Raw genomic sequence first — 18684 nt, forward strand, 5'->3', positions numbered from 1 at the left:
ATTGATGATGTGTGTTGAGAAGTTCAAAGTAATTAAAAAGAAAATATAGAGAATTGTACAGAGGTTTATTGTGTTGTTGGTCTACTGTCTATTTATATTCTGTAGTAGTGAATCTGATGTACAGTAGATGTCGTTAGTTTATGTAATGTATATGTGTTTTTCGTTTCTCATATTTTATATAAGACTAGACCGTTGGTTTTCCCGTTTGAATGGTTTTACACTAGTAATTTTGGGGCCCTTTATAGCTTGTTGTTCGGTGTGAGCCAAGGCTCCGTGTTGAAGGCTGTACATTGACCTATAATGCTTTACTTTTATAAATTGTTATTTGGATGGAGAGTTGTCTCATTGGCACTCACACCACATCTTCCTATATATATCTACATATGGTGTGAAGGAAATGTAGGCAGTATGCTTTTATTGGGTTGTTGTGTTACTGTCTAATAAATGTTCACATCAAATATTCTAATATTTAAATGGTGATACTTGGTGTGAAGTTTGAATGTGAGAAGAAATGAAAACAAGTGCTTTAATGTATGTCTGTACTGTGTTGTTGTGTAACTGTTAACTATTTTTCAACTCAAATATCCTTAACAGTGAAGAAATTACCTTGTGAAAGAATTTAAAAAAATTATATATAGATAATCATGATACTGTGGATACATTCATTTTCGTGGATATTTGATTTCGTGGTTTTGCCAATCTATGCATAAAAGCAATAGACAATTTGTAACTCCTCGAGCATTTGAATTCATGGTTAACCTGTACCCACGAAACCTACAAAAATTGGTATCCAACGAATAATAATGAATACACAGTACTATCATTTAGTGAATAGAAAAAGATAGATTTCATGTCTACTTGCAAGGGGATGCTGATAGTGTATCACCATCAAGGAAAGGAATATTAACAGCAAGAAAAGAAAAGTGTCCCCCTTATAATTTTTGTATTTAGACTGTCATAAAAAAATTCTAATCTATAAGACGAAAAAAAATTACATTGGTAATTATTGAAATTTGGTTCAGTAAAATTGAGTCAATCCATAAATTTGGAAAAAATCTTTACCCTTAGCAGAAACATTCATGTATCATCTAAATATCTGCAGGTATGGTAAACTATAAATGAGGGATGTTTAGGTGTGTTTTTATGAAGTTTGATTTATGACAGTAATAAATCTATGAAAAGTACAACACTGTGGAAAATCTTCTACTAGTTAAGTTACCCATAATGTTGATAAACAAACCTACCTTTCCTATAAGTGGTTTTCCTTGACTATCCTTGATAAAGATGTCCAACTTTATACCTAAGTCATATGGTCCATAATTCCCAGGGGACTTATTACTGATACCTGGATCCTACAAAGATAAATATGACCATCTTTATTTCTAAGTCAAATGGTCCACAATTCCTTGGGGACTGATTACTTATACCTGGATCCTACAAAGATAAATATGTCCATCTTTATTCCTAAGTCATATGGTCCATAATTCCCAGGGGACTGATTACTTATACCTGGATCCTACAAAGATAAATATGTCCATCTTTATTCCTAAGTCATATGGTCCATAATTCCCAGGGGACTGATTACTTATACCTGGATCCTACAAAGATAAATATGTCCATCTTTATTCCTAAGTCATATGGTCCATAATTCCCAGGGGACTGATTACTTATACCTGGATCCTACAAAGATAAATATGACCATCTTTATTCCAAAGTCAAATGCTCCATAATTCCCAGGGGACTTATTGCAAGTGATACAATGTCTACACAAGGGACTATATTGGTAGAAAGAAAATAGGACGGGAACTGTGTTTCCAGAGATATTTACTATTCTACAAAACAACAATGGACAAGTTATTTCCCCTTCCTACAACAATGCTGATATAATTCATTTCTATATTTGTGTAAAGGGTTGACCATTTCAGGAATATCACTAACTTCAGTACCTACCATAATCATTATATAATGCATTCCTTTACTGTGTAAAGTATTGACCATTGCAGGCATATCACCAAATTCTGTAGAATATGTGAAATCTTTCTTGCTGTCCATATAGTCTATATCATTCCACTGGACATCCTGTAATTTAAACAGATCAGAATGATTTGTTGATGGATTTCATGATCCATTACAATATTACATACCAATATAGTACTGTAGATTCATTAATTTTTTGTGGATTGAGGAAAACATACATTTTTGTGAATATTTAATTACCTCATGTGTCTCATTGGCTGTTTGTTTTTGTATCCCCATCTACAAAGATGACCTAATGACCTCTATAATTACCTGAGGTATCCCACCCTGTTTTTTCTACTACGGCAAGTGTCTCGTCTCATTGGCTGTTTTTTTGTATCCCTATCTACACAGATGACCCAATGACCTCTATAATTACCTGAGGTATTCTAGCCTGTCTGGTTTTTTTTCTACTACCGCAAGTGTCTCATTGGCTGTTTTGTAGCCCATTCTACACAGATGACCTAATGACCTGTTTAATTACCTGAGGTATAGCAGCCTGTCTGTTTTTTTCTACTACCGCAAGTGTCTCATTGGCTGTTTTGTAGCCCCACCTACACAGATGAAATCCTAAACTCCAATACGGTGGCATAAATGAATGACCTATGACCTCTGTGTATTGCTGAATGACCTCTCCAGGAGTAGGTCCCATGAAGACATACAGATCTATAATTCCTCCTATAGTTCTCCATGTTATAGCTGGGGCTGGTTGTAATATCACATCTGAAAATAAATAATAAACCAACATATGGGTTCATTACCACAGCACTGCCAGCTGAAGGACGCCTCCGGGTGCGGGAATTTCTCGCTGCATTGAAGACTTGTTGGTGACCTTCTGCTGTTGTCTGCTCTATTGTCGGGTTGTTGTCTCTTTGACACATTCCCAATTTCCATCCTCAATTTTATAAGATAAACTATTTACCCATAACTTTCAATATTTCGAAGTAACTTATAAGGTCTAATTTATAAATTATTAATGTAAAATTTATATAAGGTATGTAAAATCCTGTCAGTCCAGAAGGACCTTCTACAGAGCTATTAATACCATCCTTGAAATTCATCTATTACAATGGAGTTACCATATACAAATTGTTGTTAAATGTTGTTAAATTTCATTTTGATATATAATATTGTTTATAATTTATAAGATTGTACAATTTAGTTACTGTTTATGCTCACATGATGTCTCTATTATAAAAAATATTTTTGATAGTTTTACTGATGCATGTGTTTCAGCTTGTTTTTGGTTTCTTAGATGAGTCAAATTTATTGTTCATGGTTTGTAATTACAAATGTAGATATATCTTGCTGTCAGTATTTAAAAGAGTGGCCTTCTTCTGTCTAACTTTGTTATAATCTATCTGTCTAACTTTGTCATAATCTATCTGTCTAACTTTGTAATAATTTATCTGTCTAATTTTGTCATAATTTATCTGTCTAACTTTGTCATAATCTATCTGTCTAACTTTGTCATAATTTATCTGTCTAACTTTGTAATAATCTATCTGTCTAACTTTGTCATAATTTATCTGTCCAACTTTGTCATAATTTATCTGTCCAGCTTTGTCATAATCTATCTTTCTAACTTTGTAATAATCTATCTGTCTAACTTTGTCATAATTTATCTGTCCAACTTTGTCAGAATCTATCTGTCTAACTTTGTCATAATTTATCTGTCCAACTTTGTCATAATTTATCTGTCTAACTTTGTCATAATCTATCTGTCTAACTTTGTAATAATTTATCTGTCTAACTTTGTCATAATTTATCTGTCAAACTTTGTCATATAATCTATCTGTCTAACTTTGTCATAATTTATCTGTCTAACTTTGTCATAATCTATCTGTCTAACTTTGTCATAATTTATCTGTCCAACTTTGTCATAATTTATCTGTCCAACTTTGTCATAATTTATCTGTCTAACTTTGTCATAATTTATCTGTCCAACTTTGTCATAATTCATCTGTCTAACTTTGTCATAATTTATCTGTCCAACTTTGTCATAATTTATCTGTCTAACTTTGTCATAATCTATCTGTCAAACTTTGTCATATAATCTATCTGTCTAACTTTGTCATAATTTATCTGTCTAACTTTGTAATAATTTATCTGTCTAACTTTGTCATAATTTATCTGTCAAACTTTGTCATATAATCTATCTGTCTAACTTTGTCATAATTTATCTGTCTAACTTTGTCATAATTTATCTGTCTAACTTTGTCATAATTTATCTGTCCAACTTTGTCATAATTTATCTGTCCAACTTTGTCATAATTTATCTGTCCAACTTTGTCATAATTCATCTGTCCAACTTTGTCATAATTTATCTGTCTAACTTTGTCATAATTTATCTGTCTAACTTTGTCATAATTTATCTGTCCAACTTTGTCATAATTTATCTGTCCAACTTTGTCATAATTTATCTGTCTAACTTTGTCATAATCTATCTGTCTAACTTTGTAATAATTTATTTGTCTAACTTTGTCATAATTCATCTGTCCAACTTTGTCATAATTTATCTGTCCAACTTTGTCATAATTCATCTGTCCAACTTTGTCATAATTTATCTGTCTAACTTTGTCATAATTTATCTGTCCAACTTTGTCATAATTCATCTGTCCAACTTTGTCATAATTTATCTGTCTAACTTTGTCATAATTTATCTGTCTAACTTTGTCATAATTTATCTTTCCAACTTTGTCATAATTTATCTGTCCAACTTTGTCATAATTTATCTGTCTAACTTTGTAATAATTTATCTGTCCAACTTTGTCATAATTTATCTGTCCAACTTTGTCATAATTTATCTGTCCAACTTTGTCATAATTTATCTGTCCAACTTTGTCATAATTTATCTGTCCTACTTTGTCATAATTTATCTTTCCAACTTTGTCATAATTTATCTGTCCAACTTTGTCATAATTTATCTTTCCAACTTTGTCATAATTTATCTGTCTAACTTTGTCATAATTTATCTGTCCTACTTTGTCAGGATTTATCTGTCACATTGTAGTTACCATATCATACTTGTTGTAAATACTCAATTCTTGAAGTATACTATTGTTTTTGTTTCTATAAGGTTGTACAAGTTAGAAAGAACTTACTTCAAAGCATGATGTTTTCTACTACAAAAAGGAATTTTAAATAGTTTTAAATGCATGTGTTTCAAATTTTTTAAGATGAGGTGAAATTTTTATTCATAATTCACAATTAGAATTTTTCTCCTAACAGCAAAGATTGGACCTTTTTAAGCAATGTTACATATATCTTTAGACTTGGGATTACAGCTACTATGAAATTTCAATAGAAACTGGAAGATGGCAAAACAGAAAGTGTGTATTGTGTAATTCAGATGCCATTGGTGATGAATACCATTACATTTTTAATTGTTCAGCTTTTGATAACTGTAGAAAACAATGTACTACATTTCATTATAGAAATAGACCCAACACTTTGAAGTTTTATGACTTGATGAATTCCAAAAAATGTACAGATCTGAATGAACTATGTAAACTTATTAAGCAGATCAATAACAAATTGAACTTTTCTGGGTGAACAATTGTGGATGCCTCTAACTTCTTTAGTACATTTTATTTATGTAATTGTATTGAAATATGTATAATTATCTCTATACCTTTGTAATTTAGTTTGTGAGAATATAGATATATGAGCCAGTCCATGTGAAAAGGTAAAAAAATGAAAAATTTACTAAATTCTAAAAAAGTGTGCATAATTATTGATATCAGACTTAATTTGTGCTTTATAAAACACAGCTACTTTTCCTCATATCCTAAAGCTGTAAGCTTTAGCACCTTCAAGTACTGAGCCCCCCTCCCCCTGTTTGTTTTAATAAGATTTTTAATGAATTATTTCATATATTTCAAACATTTTCAAAGTACATTTTAAATGTCTTAATTTGCCAAATGACAATGTAAACTCCGGTAGCAGTTTGGATAAGGCTCTCGCTTACTATGATGAATGATATCAATGCATTCAAACCGGGCAACGGTTCGAATTCTGTGAAAGGACGGTTGATCTATTTAATATTAGATAACTTAACTTAACTTAAATTTCAATTTCTAAAACACAAGATGACATTATTTTTGTATTTTCCCTCATGTTTAAATGCTGTCTTACTTTCTTTAAAACTGTAGAACTGATGAAAATTATTGACTTTTGGCTCTATAGTGTGACTGTCGTAAATTTTTAAGTTTCTGGTCGGTATAGCATTAGTCTGGTAAACAAATGATTTTATACTTGCTCAAGTACAAAAAAAATCTATTTGGGATAGATTTGACAATTTTATGAATGTTTACATTATTAATGTAAATTTTTTCAGATATAATTGTTTTTCAAAAATATTATAACAAATTTTAATAGCGTGTCCTGTAAAGTTTTTCAAAAGGACTTTTTGTACCTTTTCACATATACTGGCTCATATACTAGTATTTGTATGTGACTGTATTGAATTTTTGTTAATTTTTAAATAAAAATTCTCCCCATTTCCAATCTCAATTTTATTACTTACAAGTTTCAAGTTTGTTCATAGTTATCTCCCTTTGCATATAATAAAGTATTGTTTTTTACAATGCGATTGAAAAGGTCACAGGTTTTCACATTGTAAATAAACATATAAACTATATATATATATATATATATATATATATACATACATAAATGTTTATTTCTTTATAAGTAATAGTTTTATTAGTTTATATTTTTATAAGTAATAGTTTTATTAGTTTATATTTCTATAAGTAATAGTTTTATTAGTTTATTTCTAAATATTAGTAAACTCTTGTTGATTACTTAATCAGTTGTGAACAGTTATTATGTTAGAAATTGAAGTGTGAAACATTAAAATATATTTTTTTTTATGTAACTCTTAATTTCATGGTTTTAGCATAAAAATGTAATCATAAGAATGGAATGCTTCTTTTTTATTATTTTACAAGGGTGAAAAAGAGTTCCCTCGTTTAAATATGAAGCTCTTCCAGGCCTCATACAAAATATGCTTCAGTCAATGCTTTTACACTCCAAGAAAATTATTTAAAAAAAAAATCATTTCTTAAATAAATATAATCATATTTGAAGTAACTGTTTTTGAGAGACAACAATTTAATTTAAAAAAAAAACAAATACATTTACTCGCTTGCTTGTTTGTATAATTCATTGACTGAGAATTTTCCATGGTAAGCAGAGATCAAGTTTTCTTTGAATTTTAATCTGTAAATTTTTTTTTTGTAAGGAAATTTTTTTTAGTTTGTAAGATAAGTTCTTATTTGTGGTGTATGGTTATTTTGATACAAAAGTTTTGTAAATCAATTCTTTTTTTTTATCTGAAATCCAAGTTTCAAGCATAAGCTAAAATTCTTTCCCTTTTCATATGGATATAAAACTTGATTCACTATTCATTTTTTCCTCTGCAGTTTCAATGTTGTAAATATTTATATGGTTTTTTTTTATAATAAATTATACTTTTAGTACTTAATTTCTGTATTATTTCACTCAAGGATTGCTAACTTCATAACTTAAATATGAGTTTAATTCACATGAAACAACAGCTTGAAATGTTTTAAGAAAGAACAGATTTCATATGATTGGTATGATTGCCTATGAAACAGAGTTCAAAGATCTTCAAATGAAATGGATATAAGGCCACAATTAAAAATATTTTGGTTTGCCTTAACCCTACCCAAAGGTTGAGACAGTGGGTAGGTAGGTAGGCATTTTCTTTTCTTTTTTTTCAAAAAGAGAAATTGAAGCATCAGGCATTTATTAGTCTTCATGCCTATCTGATTAAAAAAAAACTTCTTCAAATCAGGCAATTAAAGAATTTGAGTAGGCAGCTTTTTTCTGGGTAGGTAGCGTTTGGGCAATCAAACCTATTCTTTTTTATGGCCTAATTAATTAGAGGCAACAGTACACCCTTCAACATTGAGAAAACCCCATACTGTATTGTAAGTTAATATATTTTTTTTGATTGACAACAACCTTGGGAAATTGAATTTAAGAGAATTGCTATTCCTGTCGTTATTCTATATCAAACGGTAGATGAGTTAAGCCATTTCCAAATGATTTTTTCAGGTTGTTCTGATAATGTGTTGTTACACCATTGTCCCAAGTAAGAGAGAGAGAGTGTAAGTGCTCACAAAAAAGTATTTCTCTTACATGCAATAGCGACATGTATTTTCAGTGAAAAAAATATCATTATTATTTCAACTTTTTTTCCATTGACTCCAGAAATTTAGAAGATGTGGTATGATGGCCAACCAGTGATCAAATGACCTTATTGTTAACATCTATAGGTCACCTAATGGCATTCAAAAATAAGCAAAACTCATACAGCATAGTAAGCTGTAAAAAGTCCTGAATTCACAAATGTATAACGATTCAAACTAGAAAACTAATAGCCTGATGTGCAAAACAATAAAAAAAAATAAAAGATTCACAGCAACACACGTCAACTCTTGAACTACCTGCTCCTGAAACATACATCAATGATGTGTGCAGATTTGCCAATAAGTGTTTTAAAAATTGACTTCTTACTGACTTCATATGTGAAGGTGGAGATTTGTACTCATGACATTTTGTGCCTACACCAAGTCAGGCTATCGTAACTGTGTATTCATGGTATTGTTCAATCTTGTCTTTCATTGTCTGCTCTATTATTTTTTGAGGAGTTGTGTCTTTGTGGTTGATATTATCTGTTGAACTTTTTAGTATTGTTGGTTTTACCCTTTTTATAACAAATATAAATATTTACCCATTGCATTACTGTTTAGTAAAAATACACCATGACTTTTCCCGTCATTCTCCATAACTAGATAAAATGGATGGGATCCATACAGATTTGCCTTCTCCTGAAATTTACAATAATGTTTATATATAATTAAGTACTATATTCTCCACCAAACAAAATAGATTGAGTCTGATGGTATTAAGGTGAACAGGACAGTCCACACATAAAGATAACATTATAAAATATTCTACCTATATTTAACCATTTCCAGGAATCAAATTTAAGTCCAGTTTTTAAACCGAAATTAAGTATTGTGATGAATTGTTTTTAAAAAGCTACATGCAAAACTTATAAGATAAACTGGTTGATTTGTCCCTATATAGCAATGGTCAATAGTGAATATTCAGTTCAAAGATTAAATAAGATACAATTGACATATACTGGAACTATTTTGGAGTAAAATGACATAGAATGAATGAAGGGGAGATAACATTCACAATGCATGATGGGAAAAAGCCATAAACTCACAGGAAGAAACTTTTCAATGCAGTTCTACATCTTGCTATTTACAGAGGGGTATTGATTTACTGAGGATTCATTTATTTTCGCACTGAGGTTGTGAGTTTGAACCCTGCTTGTGCAGGTGCACTCGACTCCAATCTTAATTGACTAGGATTGTCAGTTTTCCTATTGAAGGTCAGTGTTTTTTTCCGGGCACTCCAGCTTCCACCACTAATAAAAACTGGTCGCCATGAAATAGCCTTAATGTGGTGCTTAAAAGTGGCATTAAAACACAAAAAAATCAAAATCAAATCAAATTTATTTTGTTGGGTACCAATTTTTGTGGATGAATGAAAACTAACATGTTTGTGGATATCTAAATTCCTGGTTTTGCTGAAGTCTGCATACAAGCCTATAGGAAGTTTGTCATTCGTTGAACACTTAATTTCATGGCTCACCTGTACCCACGTAATCAAAGTTGCAATACCACAAATAATAATGAATGCACATTTCTTGATGAAGATTCTACAACTTAAACCAACATCAAGTTTATTAATTTAAGTTACAAGATAGAATAATCCTACATCTTACATGTGGTGGGTTGTCTTACAAGATAAAATAATCCTACATCTTACATGTGGTGGGTTGTCTTACAAGATAGAATAATCCTACATCTTACATGTGGTGGGTTGTCTTACAAGATAGAATAATCCTACATCTTACATGTGGTGGGTTGTCTTTGTTCCACATAGTATATCTAGTCCAGTTGACATTGTGTAGCAATGGTCCTCGATGTTCTCCTAACCCATAAATAAAACTTGATGGCAAAAAACTTGACAGCTCAATAAACTGATTACAGAAGGTCAAAGGGGATGCTCCAGTTGTATTTATTCTGAAATTGTAAGCAAAGTCATGTTTTATCAGATATTAAGTCTTGACCAATTTTAATAGTCCAAAGATCTGAATTTTGATAATTCTTAAAGGTTGTGTAGGTTTATTTACAATACAATTGTGTAGCACACTCAAAATATTGTTTTCAACCTAAATGGATTCAACATAAAATGTGACAATTAAGGTTTATTTACCTTTACAATACAATTGAGGTTTTTTTACTAGAGAAAGTTTAATGACACTGGATGTTTGTCAACAAAATTAAATAACTAGGATTTACCCTAACAGAGTTATCTTTCCTGATTACAGAAGACATTGAAGTATTTCTGCAAGTTCTTTGACATTGAATATAGAATAGAGATAACCATTAATTTTTGGTGAAGTTCGTGTTGCTTGGTCTTTAGATTCTATGTTGTGTTTTGTAAACTGTAGATTCTCATTTCTTTTTTTAGTTTTTGTTTTATTTGCAATGGTTTTGTCAGTTTGTCTATGATTTATGAGTTTGAATATCCTTTCTGTATCTTCAACCACATGTTAATAAAAGTTGGGATTACAAAACTACAGATTTCCCCCTAAACATCATTCATTAAAATTCAACAACTTTGATATGAAGGACTGGACTTACAAAGCTACAGAGTTATCTTTCCTGATAACAGACACACTAAATGTTTCTGTAGGTTTACTGACACTGACAGTATACAGTTTATCATTGACAGCTTGTGATATTATGGAGAACTTACAAAGCTACAGAGTTATCTTTCCTGATAACAGATCCACTAAATCTTTCTGTAGGTTTACTGAGACTGACTGTATACAGGGTATCATTGACAGCTTGTGATATTATGGAGAACTTACAAAGCTACAGAGTTATCTTTCCTGATAACAGATCCACTAAATCTTTCTGTAGGTTTACTGAGACTGACTGTATACAGAGTATCATTGACAGCTTGTGATATTATGGAGAACTTACAAAGCTACAGAGTTATCTTTCCTGATAACAGATACACTAAATCTTTCTGTAGGTTTACTGAGACTGACTGTATACAGAGTATCATTGACAGCTTGTGATATTATGGAGAACTTACAAAGCTACAGAGTTATCTTTCCTGATAACAGATACACTAAATCTTTCTGTAGGTTTACTGACACTGACTGTATACAGTGTATCATTGACAGCTTGTGATACGTCAGGTGTATTCAGTGGTACCTCATATCTGACAGTAGATTGGTCATATATCTGCAAATAAACATAAGTTCAAAAAAGGTTATTATTGAAACTTTCAGAATGTTCAGTTTAATTCTGGAGATTTTTATAATTTTTAAATGACTATGGATATCAACTTGATATCTCTTATTTTCTATTACAAGTTATAATCTATCTGTTGTATTTTGATAACATTGAATTTTTGTATTATAATATTTAAACTACACTCTATTTGATCCTGCATTGGTTTTTTTACTTTATCCTGACCTTTTTTACATAAATTGTCTTCCTGCCCTTTTTTTTGCCAAGTTGCTCATCCTGCCATTTTTTACTCAAAACTCCTGTCCCTGCTTTTTATCCAATTTCATCCTGGCATCCCCTCCTCCCCCATAAAAATCAAATGGTAGTTTCCTAAGATCATTAACACTGTAAATACTTAAAAACCTTATCTGCTTCAATTACCTTAATTCTAAGTCTTGATTGTGTTTCATATCTTATTTCCACTGTAAGATCTTTGATGGCTTCTGGGTAAGGTGATGGTGTGGTCCTTGTCAGATCTGCGTTTAATCCTAGTTTAGTGTTGTATACTTTATTGACTTTGTAACCTTCATAATTAGATGGATAGTAACACCAAGGAACATTCAATGGAGGAACTATTCCTGCTGACTGGTTTACTGTCAGTCTCAATACTGGTCTCCAGCAACACCCTCTCTTCTCACAGTTAGACTGAGTTATTGCCCCTTCAGGATCACAATCAAATCTATCTTCATTCCTTATATTTGTACACTGTGCATTATTTTTAGGTCTTTGATTGATCCTGTTCTGTTTGTTCTCTTCTAACTTAATGTCATTGACAATGTAAACAGTTTCTACTATCTCTGCTTCATATACCTCCTGTTGTTCTTGGTTACCAGAGACTCTGTATACCTGTTGGGCTGAGGAATCTCTGGTGCTATTACATGGATAGAAGAAGACCTTAACATAGGGTACCAGCACAGCATTCAACCAGAGCAAAACTGTTACTATGACAATTAAACTCAGTAGGACAAGAATAGTTATTCTTGAACTTTCAGCCATACCAAATCTATATGTTCTCTATTCAAACCTGAAAATTAAAAAGAGAAATATAATTCTTGCATGATGTGTTTACTTTTTTTTTTTTTTTATTTCAGCTGTTTTTGAGTAAGATTATAAGTTAATACAAAAATCAGAAAAAATTGCCCTGAAAAATAAGTGCCTTCATAATAAAAGTTCCAAATGGAAGAAATATTATATGTAATTTTTTTTTAGTATAATATTACAGTATTTGTTCCTTACAGAATAACAGATATAGAATAATTTCAACAGTAGCAGATATATTATGGCATAGTTTATAACAGGGGAAGAACTCCTGTTAGCCAGAAAAAATAAACATTGACAGGGGTCAGCATCAAACAATCTATTTATTGACACATTCGACTTCATGCAGAACAAAAAAAAATGATATTAAGCAATGGATAAAGAGTCATGATTTAAAATTGATTGATTGATTGTTAGTTGCCTTACGCAGCATTAGCCGACAAGGCTATATCGCGGCGAGAGCTAATATTCGAATATTTTTTACAATTTAAAGCATATTCTTAAAATCAGACAAGAGGTCCTTCAATAAACTAAAATTCTAGATTAAACCAAATTGATTATTTACAAATAGCCATGTTTAAGAGCATTTTTATCTTCTTTCGTCTACATTAAAAAAATGAGCTATTACTTACAGGTAATCAATGCTAGCTTCTTATATATTTTTTTTATAATCCACTGCATGCAGGTTATTGACTTCTAACCTGCTGAACTTGATATCACTTGGAAAAGACAAATAGCCATGAGATAGCATTTTATCTTAGTTTGATATAATACATAATCGTAATGATATAAATAGATTGCAAGGCCAGATAAAAAACATTGTTTGCTTACTGATTTTCAATATGAAAAATATGTTAAGTAGGTAGGAATATTTTTTTATTTTACTCTTTCTTTTTTTTTTTAACCTTGAAAGACCTTGGATTCTGTCATGATAATTTTACCTTCTGTACATTAGGACCTAGGAATTTGCCATGATTCTTCTCACAGCCACTTGTCTCAGAAAAAAAACCTATATTCCTTAATATAACACAAGGTATTTAACTTAAAATTTCGAAAAAATGTCGCCCAGTTGCTAAATTCAGTTTTATTTTGATTTCTCGGTTGCCAAACCTACTTTAACTTATTATGTCATAAATCTAAATTGATTTATCTACACAATGGTAAAATTGACAATGGAAATGGGGAATGTGTCAAAGAGACAACAACCTGACCATTGATAAAACAACAGCAGAAGGTCACCTACTGGTCTTCAATGTAGCGAGAAATTCCCGAAAAAGGCGTCCTTCAGCTGGCCCCTACACAAATATGTACTGTTTCAGTGATAATGAACGCCATACTAATTTCCAAATTGTACACAAGAAACTAAAATTAAAATAATACACAACTACTTTTGTTGTCGGAATCATCTGAAGCAATCTTCCCAAGTATGGCAATTGTAATTATTTCATCTACTTAAACAAACGTCTCACAGTAAAAGGTATCTTCCCACTCTCAAGGTCTGAATGTTTCTCAGAGTTATCAGATCTTTTTTCATTTCATACGTTAAGTCAAGAGAGAGTCTGAATGATATCAATAGATTGGGAAAATCTAAGTTCTAAAAATAGAAACTCCTGACACATTAGACCATTCGACAAACCTCAAATAACACTTGTTAGGGTTTGTATCACATATCTTTTATGAATTCACAATAAAGATAATATTTACTATTTAGAAAAAAGCTGACAGTTTTTTGTAAATATTTTTGATAATAAACCAATCACTGCAGACTTTTGTTTCCAATTTGGCGTCAGTATACAAAAAAAACTCACGCTGACCTGCTTCTGAGACATGCTTAGAATGATCCCGACAACTATGGTAGTCGTGTCATACACCATTGTGTAGATAAATCAATTTAGATTTATGGCATAATAAGTTAAAGTAGGTTTGGCAACCAAGAAATCAACTCGACTGGGTGACATTTTTCAAAATTTTTAGTTAAGTACCTTGTGTTATATTTTAATGTATATAGGATTTTTTGTTTCTGAGACAAGTGCCTGTGATTGTTTTCCAGATTTTAATTGCGTGGGAAACCTTTATCTCTTTTAGGGTTGTGTGGTGATCTTAGAATCAGAAAAAAATTGCTTTGGACACAGAATCACAAAAGAGATTAGGGAGAACTTGGATTTTGTCATCATTTTTTCTGTATTTTACCTTAGTCCAAATAATTATGATGTCTGGCAAGGCTATTGCCAGACGTCATAATTATTTGGACTATATTTTACCTTCAGTACACATGCAGGGAGACCTAGGATTTTATCATCATAACTTTCTTTTTTCACTACCGACAGTGCCAGAAAACTTGTTTTTGTAGGCATGCTGAGGCTTTAAAAGGATAGGTAGGGGAAACTCTATAAAAAACACAAGTATCTTTTCTATTGGCCTTAAAATGACCTGATGAAAACAGCTGATCAAGGATATGGACATTTTACATTGTAAAGAGAGTGTTATATTTGAATGTGCAGTATATTTTGTGACACACTTTGTGACTTTACATGATAAGAAGATCAGCTTTTGACTAAAACACTCCAAAATCAGAAGGTTATTATCTGGGATGAAATTGTAATTGTTAGATTATGACGGTAAGGTTCTGGATTATTTCCGTAAATTGTCGGTGAAAAAAAAATTTGTCTGGTAATTGAGGATTATGTTATTGTACCCTCTTGTTGATTCAATGCTAAACTTATGGAAATTTTATAGAAAATCCACAGCCTTTCCCCTTGTACTCTCATAATTGGCAATTCGATGCTTGATAGATACTGAGAGGATTATTGCATGCAGTGCTAGCAATGATTTTCTTTAAATAAGTTTATAAATTTAGATATTGGTTAAAAAAAATATCAATATGTACCAATTCAAGTACACCTTATAAGGTGCACTCGACTTAAGTGACTCAGCACGAGGTGTTTTGGAATTTAAAGGTTGTATGACTTTTTGTACCAATAAACGCTAGCATATCAATGAAAAACAAGTGAGTAATCTATGTTTAAAATTTTATAACAAAAATCTCTGTACATGCATTAAAGTCTGAGGATTTTCTACAAAAATCTTGGTTTTATTTTCACTAAATTCTCTTTTGTACTGAAAAATACAATTAAACTATAAATAATAATGCCTTGTACGAAGTTTTCCCTTGGTATATGTACACAATGAAATGGCCAATTTCTATTATTCATTATCCCTTGCTGTTTTGATACTATTGAAGTTTCAAAACTTCGTAATTCAGAGGTCACAGAAGGGGTCATAACCCTAATAACAATAGCACCTTTAAACTAGGTGTTTTTTACTTTAAATTTGTACCTGTAGTTCAGTTCAGACTTGGACATGAGAATATCAAGCTGACTAACTATAGTTCTATCCCGAGACTACCCTAATTCGCAGTCTTAGTTCTATCCAAGATACAAATCCAGAACAAGAGTATCATATTTGAACTGGGACATAATATATTTTCCCAGGTTCAGTAAAATTATAACATCTTTTATATAGCCCCTAAACTAAACTTTGAAGCCTGCTTTTTATTGCTGCAGTTTTAGCTGTTTTTCTGTTGATATCTTGTTTGGGTGGTCTTTTACTACTGGCATTATCAGTGTATATATATGATACACGAACATCCGAATTAAATAAAGACTAATAAATTACATACTTAACACACCAAACAACATATACAAATTCCCTTACAGCACCAATATAGATTGTTGGTCGTTAAACATCCAGTGGCACATGAAATAGTTCATGCAATTTAAAGACGAACAGGAAAACCAACGGTCTAATCTATGTAAGAAATACTTATGAACCACATCAAGAGACATATGCATATAATTACACAGCTTACTGTCCCCCTGTTTTGGGCAAAATTTGGTTGATTATATAGGGAATCACCGAAGCATGACTAGGTCAGTCAACGTGCCCCCTATAAAAAGTTCTGGATCCGCCACAGTGCAGCATAATTAGAGAAGACAAAATAGCATCATCATGTCCCAAGGTCAGATGAGTGTTCGTGTTGCTTGATCCTAACCTTTCTTGGTATTTCGGGATTCTATATTGCTGGTCTCTATTCACCCTCAGACTACTATGTGTTATAGTAGTCTCAGATTCAGCTAACTTTTCGTAGGATCTTTGCACAGGCACTTGTCTCAGAAATATATTTCTTACTATCAAATACCCTAATAGCGAACAGATCATTTATTGAAATCAACCTAGCTGTATAAATAATATTGAAAACTGATTATGTCATCATGCTTATTTCTTCATAACATTTTATCAAGTTGTACTGAACATTATTATCATACTTGACGTGGCTTTTTATGCTGATGTAAAATATTGAACCTGAAGCTGAATTTGTATGCAATGTACATATGTTTGTATTTTGTTTGATTTTAATGATGAGGGCCTCAGGGAAGATTAGTTAAATAGCTAACTGTGTAACCCTCTTAAAATAAAGTATTGTTGGTTTTTTTTGTTGTTAATATGCATGATATATGAGGGTTTGGATGGGGTTAAATGATTAAAGAATAATGCCCTTAAAAAATGAAGATAAGATCCAGACCCTCATATATTAAGGTATAAAGTAAAAAAAAATCTGAGACAAGTGCCTGTGAATCTTAGATAGAAACAGAAACGAAAGTAGCTCTTTAGAAATAGTTAACACAATAACTTGAGATGTTATATCGGGTAAATGTATAAAATGTACATAAAAATGTTGTCAATGTGTACATGATTTGTGTCTTACCCTTTAGTGTAACTTCCTCATAAGAACAAGTTATTTAATGTAAAACAATTAATCCGTAAATACTTACATCCATGTACTTTAACAAAATATCCTGATAAGTGTTTTCATATGATACAGTGTTACACACGTGCTTGTAAGGAGACAGGGGACAACTTATATACTTATAAATACTGCTGAGCATGCAGATATCACACAATTGGACAATGATAATCACATAGAGCTGTCGAGAAGGAGAGAAACGGGGAAAGGGGGGGGGGGGGGCAAAATTGACAGATTTCTTCTTTATATTTACAATAAAATTATCATCATTTAGTAATTTGACATTTTATATTTTAATTTAACATACGACTTTAATACATCTATATGTATTTCCCTATGCAGCTGAACTTATAAAAGCAAAGTGTGGGAACATTGTCCCCAGGAGCATGGTGACGGTCATTCCTGTACGTTTTCCTGTCGTCCGTCGTTGTTAACTTTATAATAAAATCTACTTCTCTGAAACTTTTTTGTCAAATGATACAAGGGAGTCTATAGTATAGAAAACATTTGATGATACTAACCTTCACATGAGTCTTCCTTGTAAAATAGTTAAGCAATTTGTTTTAAACGAACAACACTCATGGTTATATATAATGACATTTTTACTTTCAAAAAGCAAATGCAGTTAGCGCAAAACTGACGTGGTTTGAATATTCACCAGAAGAATGTCTGTCTTTTATAAAATTATCAGTACACGAGTGCACAAGCTAACATCTTAATTTACTAGCCATTGATTTTATGTTGAATAGGATAGGTTGAAAACCGCAAGGAAAACCGTCTACGCAATGTTAGGTCCAGGCCTTCACACACGAAAAGGAATGTCACCTATAGTAGCACTTAAAGTATGGCAAACATATGCAGTCCCACGATGTTTGTATGGTGTAGAGATAATGAACTATACCAAAAACTGACATTCTAAAGCTTGAAAGATTACAACAACAGGTCTGTAGACAAATTCAGGGACTGCCGAACAGAACAGCAAACGCCACCACACATGTTATGCTTGGCGTAGAGCCAGTACAAGCCACCGTCGATCGTCTTGTCCTTATTTTTTCGGAGACATTATTCAGGATCGTGCTAGCATCGAATTTATGATCAAAGAAAGGCAAATATGCAACAAAAGAGATCTGGAAAAGGACTGTAAAAATGGCAATAAACATGCATTGGGAAAAACAGTGGTTAGTAGAGAAAGAAAATAAAACCACTATGCAATATCTTGAAATAAATCCACTGCCTATCGGAAAGGGAAAGCATCATCAAATATGGCAGCTAGTACCGAAACAACTATCAAAATGAAAAGGCCGAAATTAAAGCAAAGTAAATTACAAGAACCTACATACTACAATCAGACAGAGAAAAATTTACAAGAGGTTGAGGAAGTGACAAGGTCAGATATCATAAATCAAG

The 18684-nt window shown here is 31.6% G+C and overlaps 1 protein-coding gene across 14 annotated transcripts in view; it reads right to left on the bottom strand.

Moving 5' to 3' along the window:
- Window positions 1-17464, bottom strand: part of LOC139487428 (lysosomal alpha-glucosidase-like) — a 67214-nt gene extending 49750 nt beyond the window's left edge. For 2 of the 14 annotated variants that reach the window (XM_071272195.1, XM_071272206.1), the window contains exons 1-9: window positions 17306-17362; window positions 13106-13192; window positions 11817-12459; window positions 11236-11387; window positions 9983-10151; window positions 8783-8879; window positions 2501-2739; window positions 1951-2079; window positions 1245-1352 (exon numbers count right to left, since the gene is read on the bottom strand). In XM_071272195.1, coding sequence (XP_071128296.1) covers window positions 1245-1352; window positions 1951-2079; window positions 2501-2739; window positions 8783-8879; window positions 9983-10151; window positions 11236-11387; window positions 11817-12431 — 1509 coding nt within the window. In that variant the 5' untranslated portion in view covers window positions 12432-12459; window positions 13106-13192; window positions 17306-17362. Of the gene's footprint in view, window positions 1-1244; window positions 1353-1950; window positions 2080-2500; window positions 2740-8782; window positions 8880-9982; window positions 10152-11235; window positions 11388-11816; window positions 12460-13105; window positions 13193-13414; window positions 13541-13861; window positions 14047-14991; window positions 15083-17238 lie in introns of those variants that run through there. The other 12 variants (XM_071272202.1, XM_071272203.1, XM_071272197.1 and 9 more) reach the window with 12 other exon arrangements.
- Between the last annotated feature and the right edge of the window lie 1220 nt (window positions 17465-18684).

Source organism: Mytilus edulis, chromosome 9 (assembly GCF_963676685.1).
Source record: "Mytilus edulis chromosome 9, xbMytEdul2.2, whole genome shotgun sequence".
In the NCBI taxonomy this organism is placed as follows: Eukaryota; Metazoa; Mollusca; class Bivalvia; order Mytilida; family Mytilidae; genus Mytilus; species Mytilus edulis.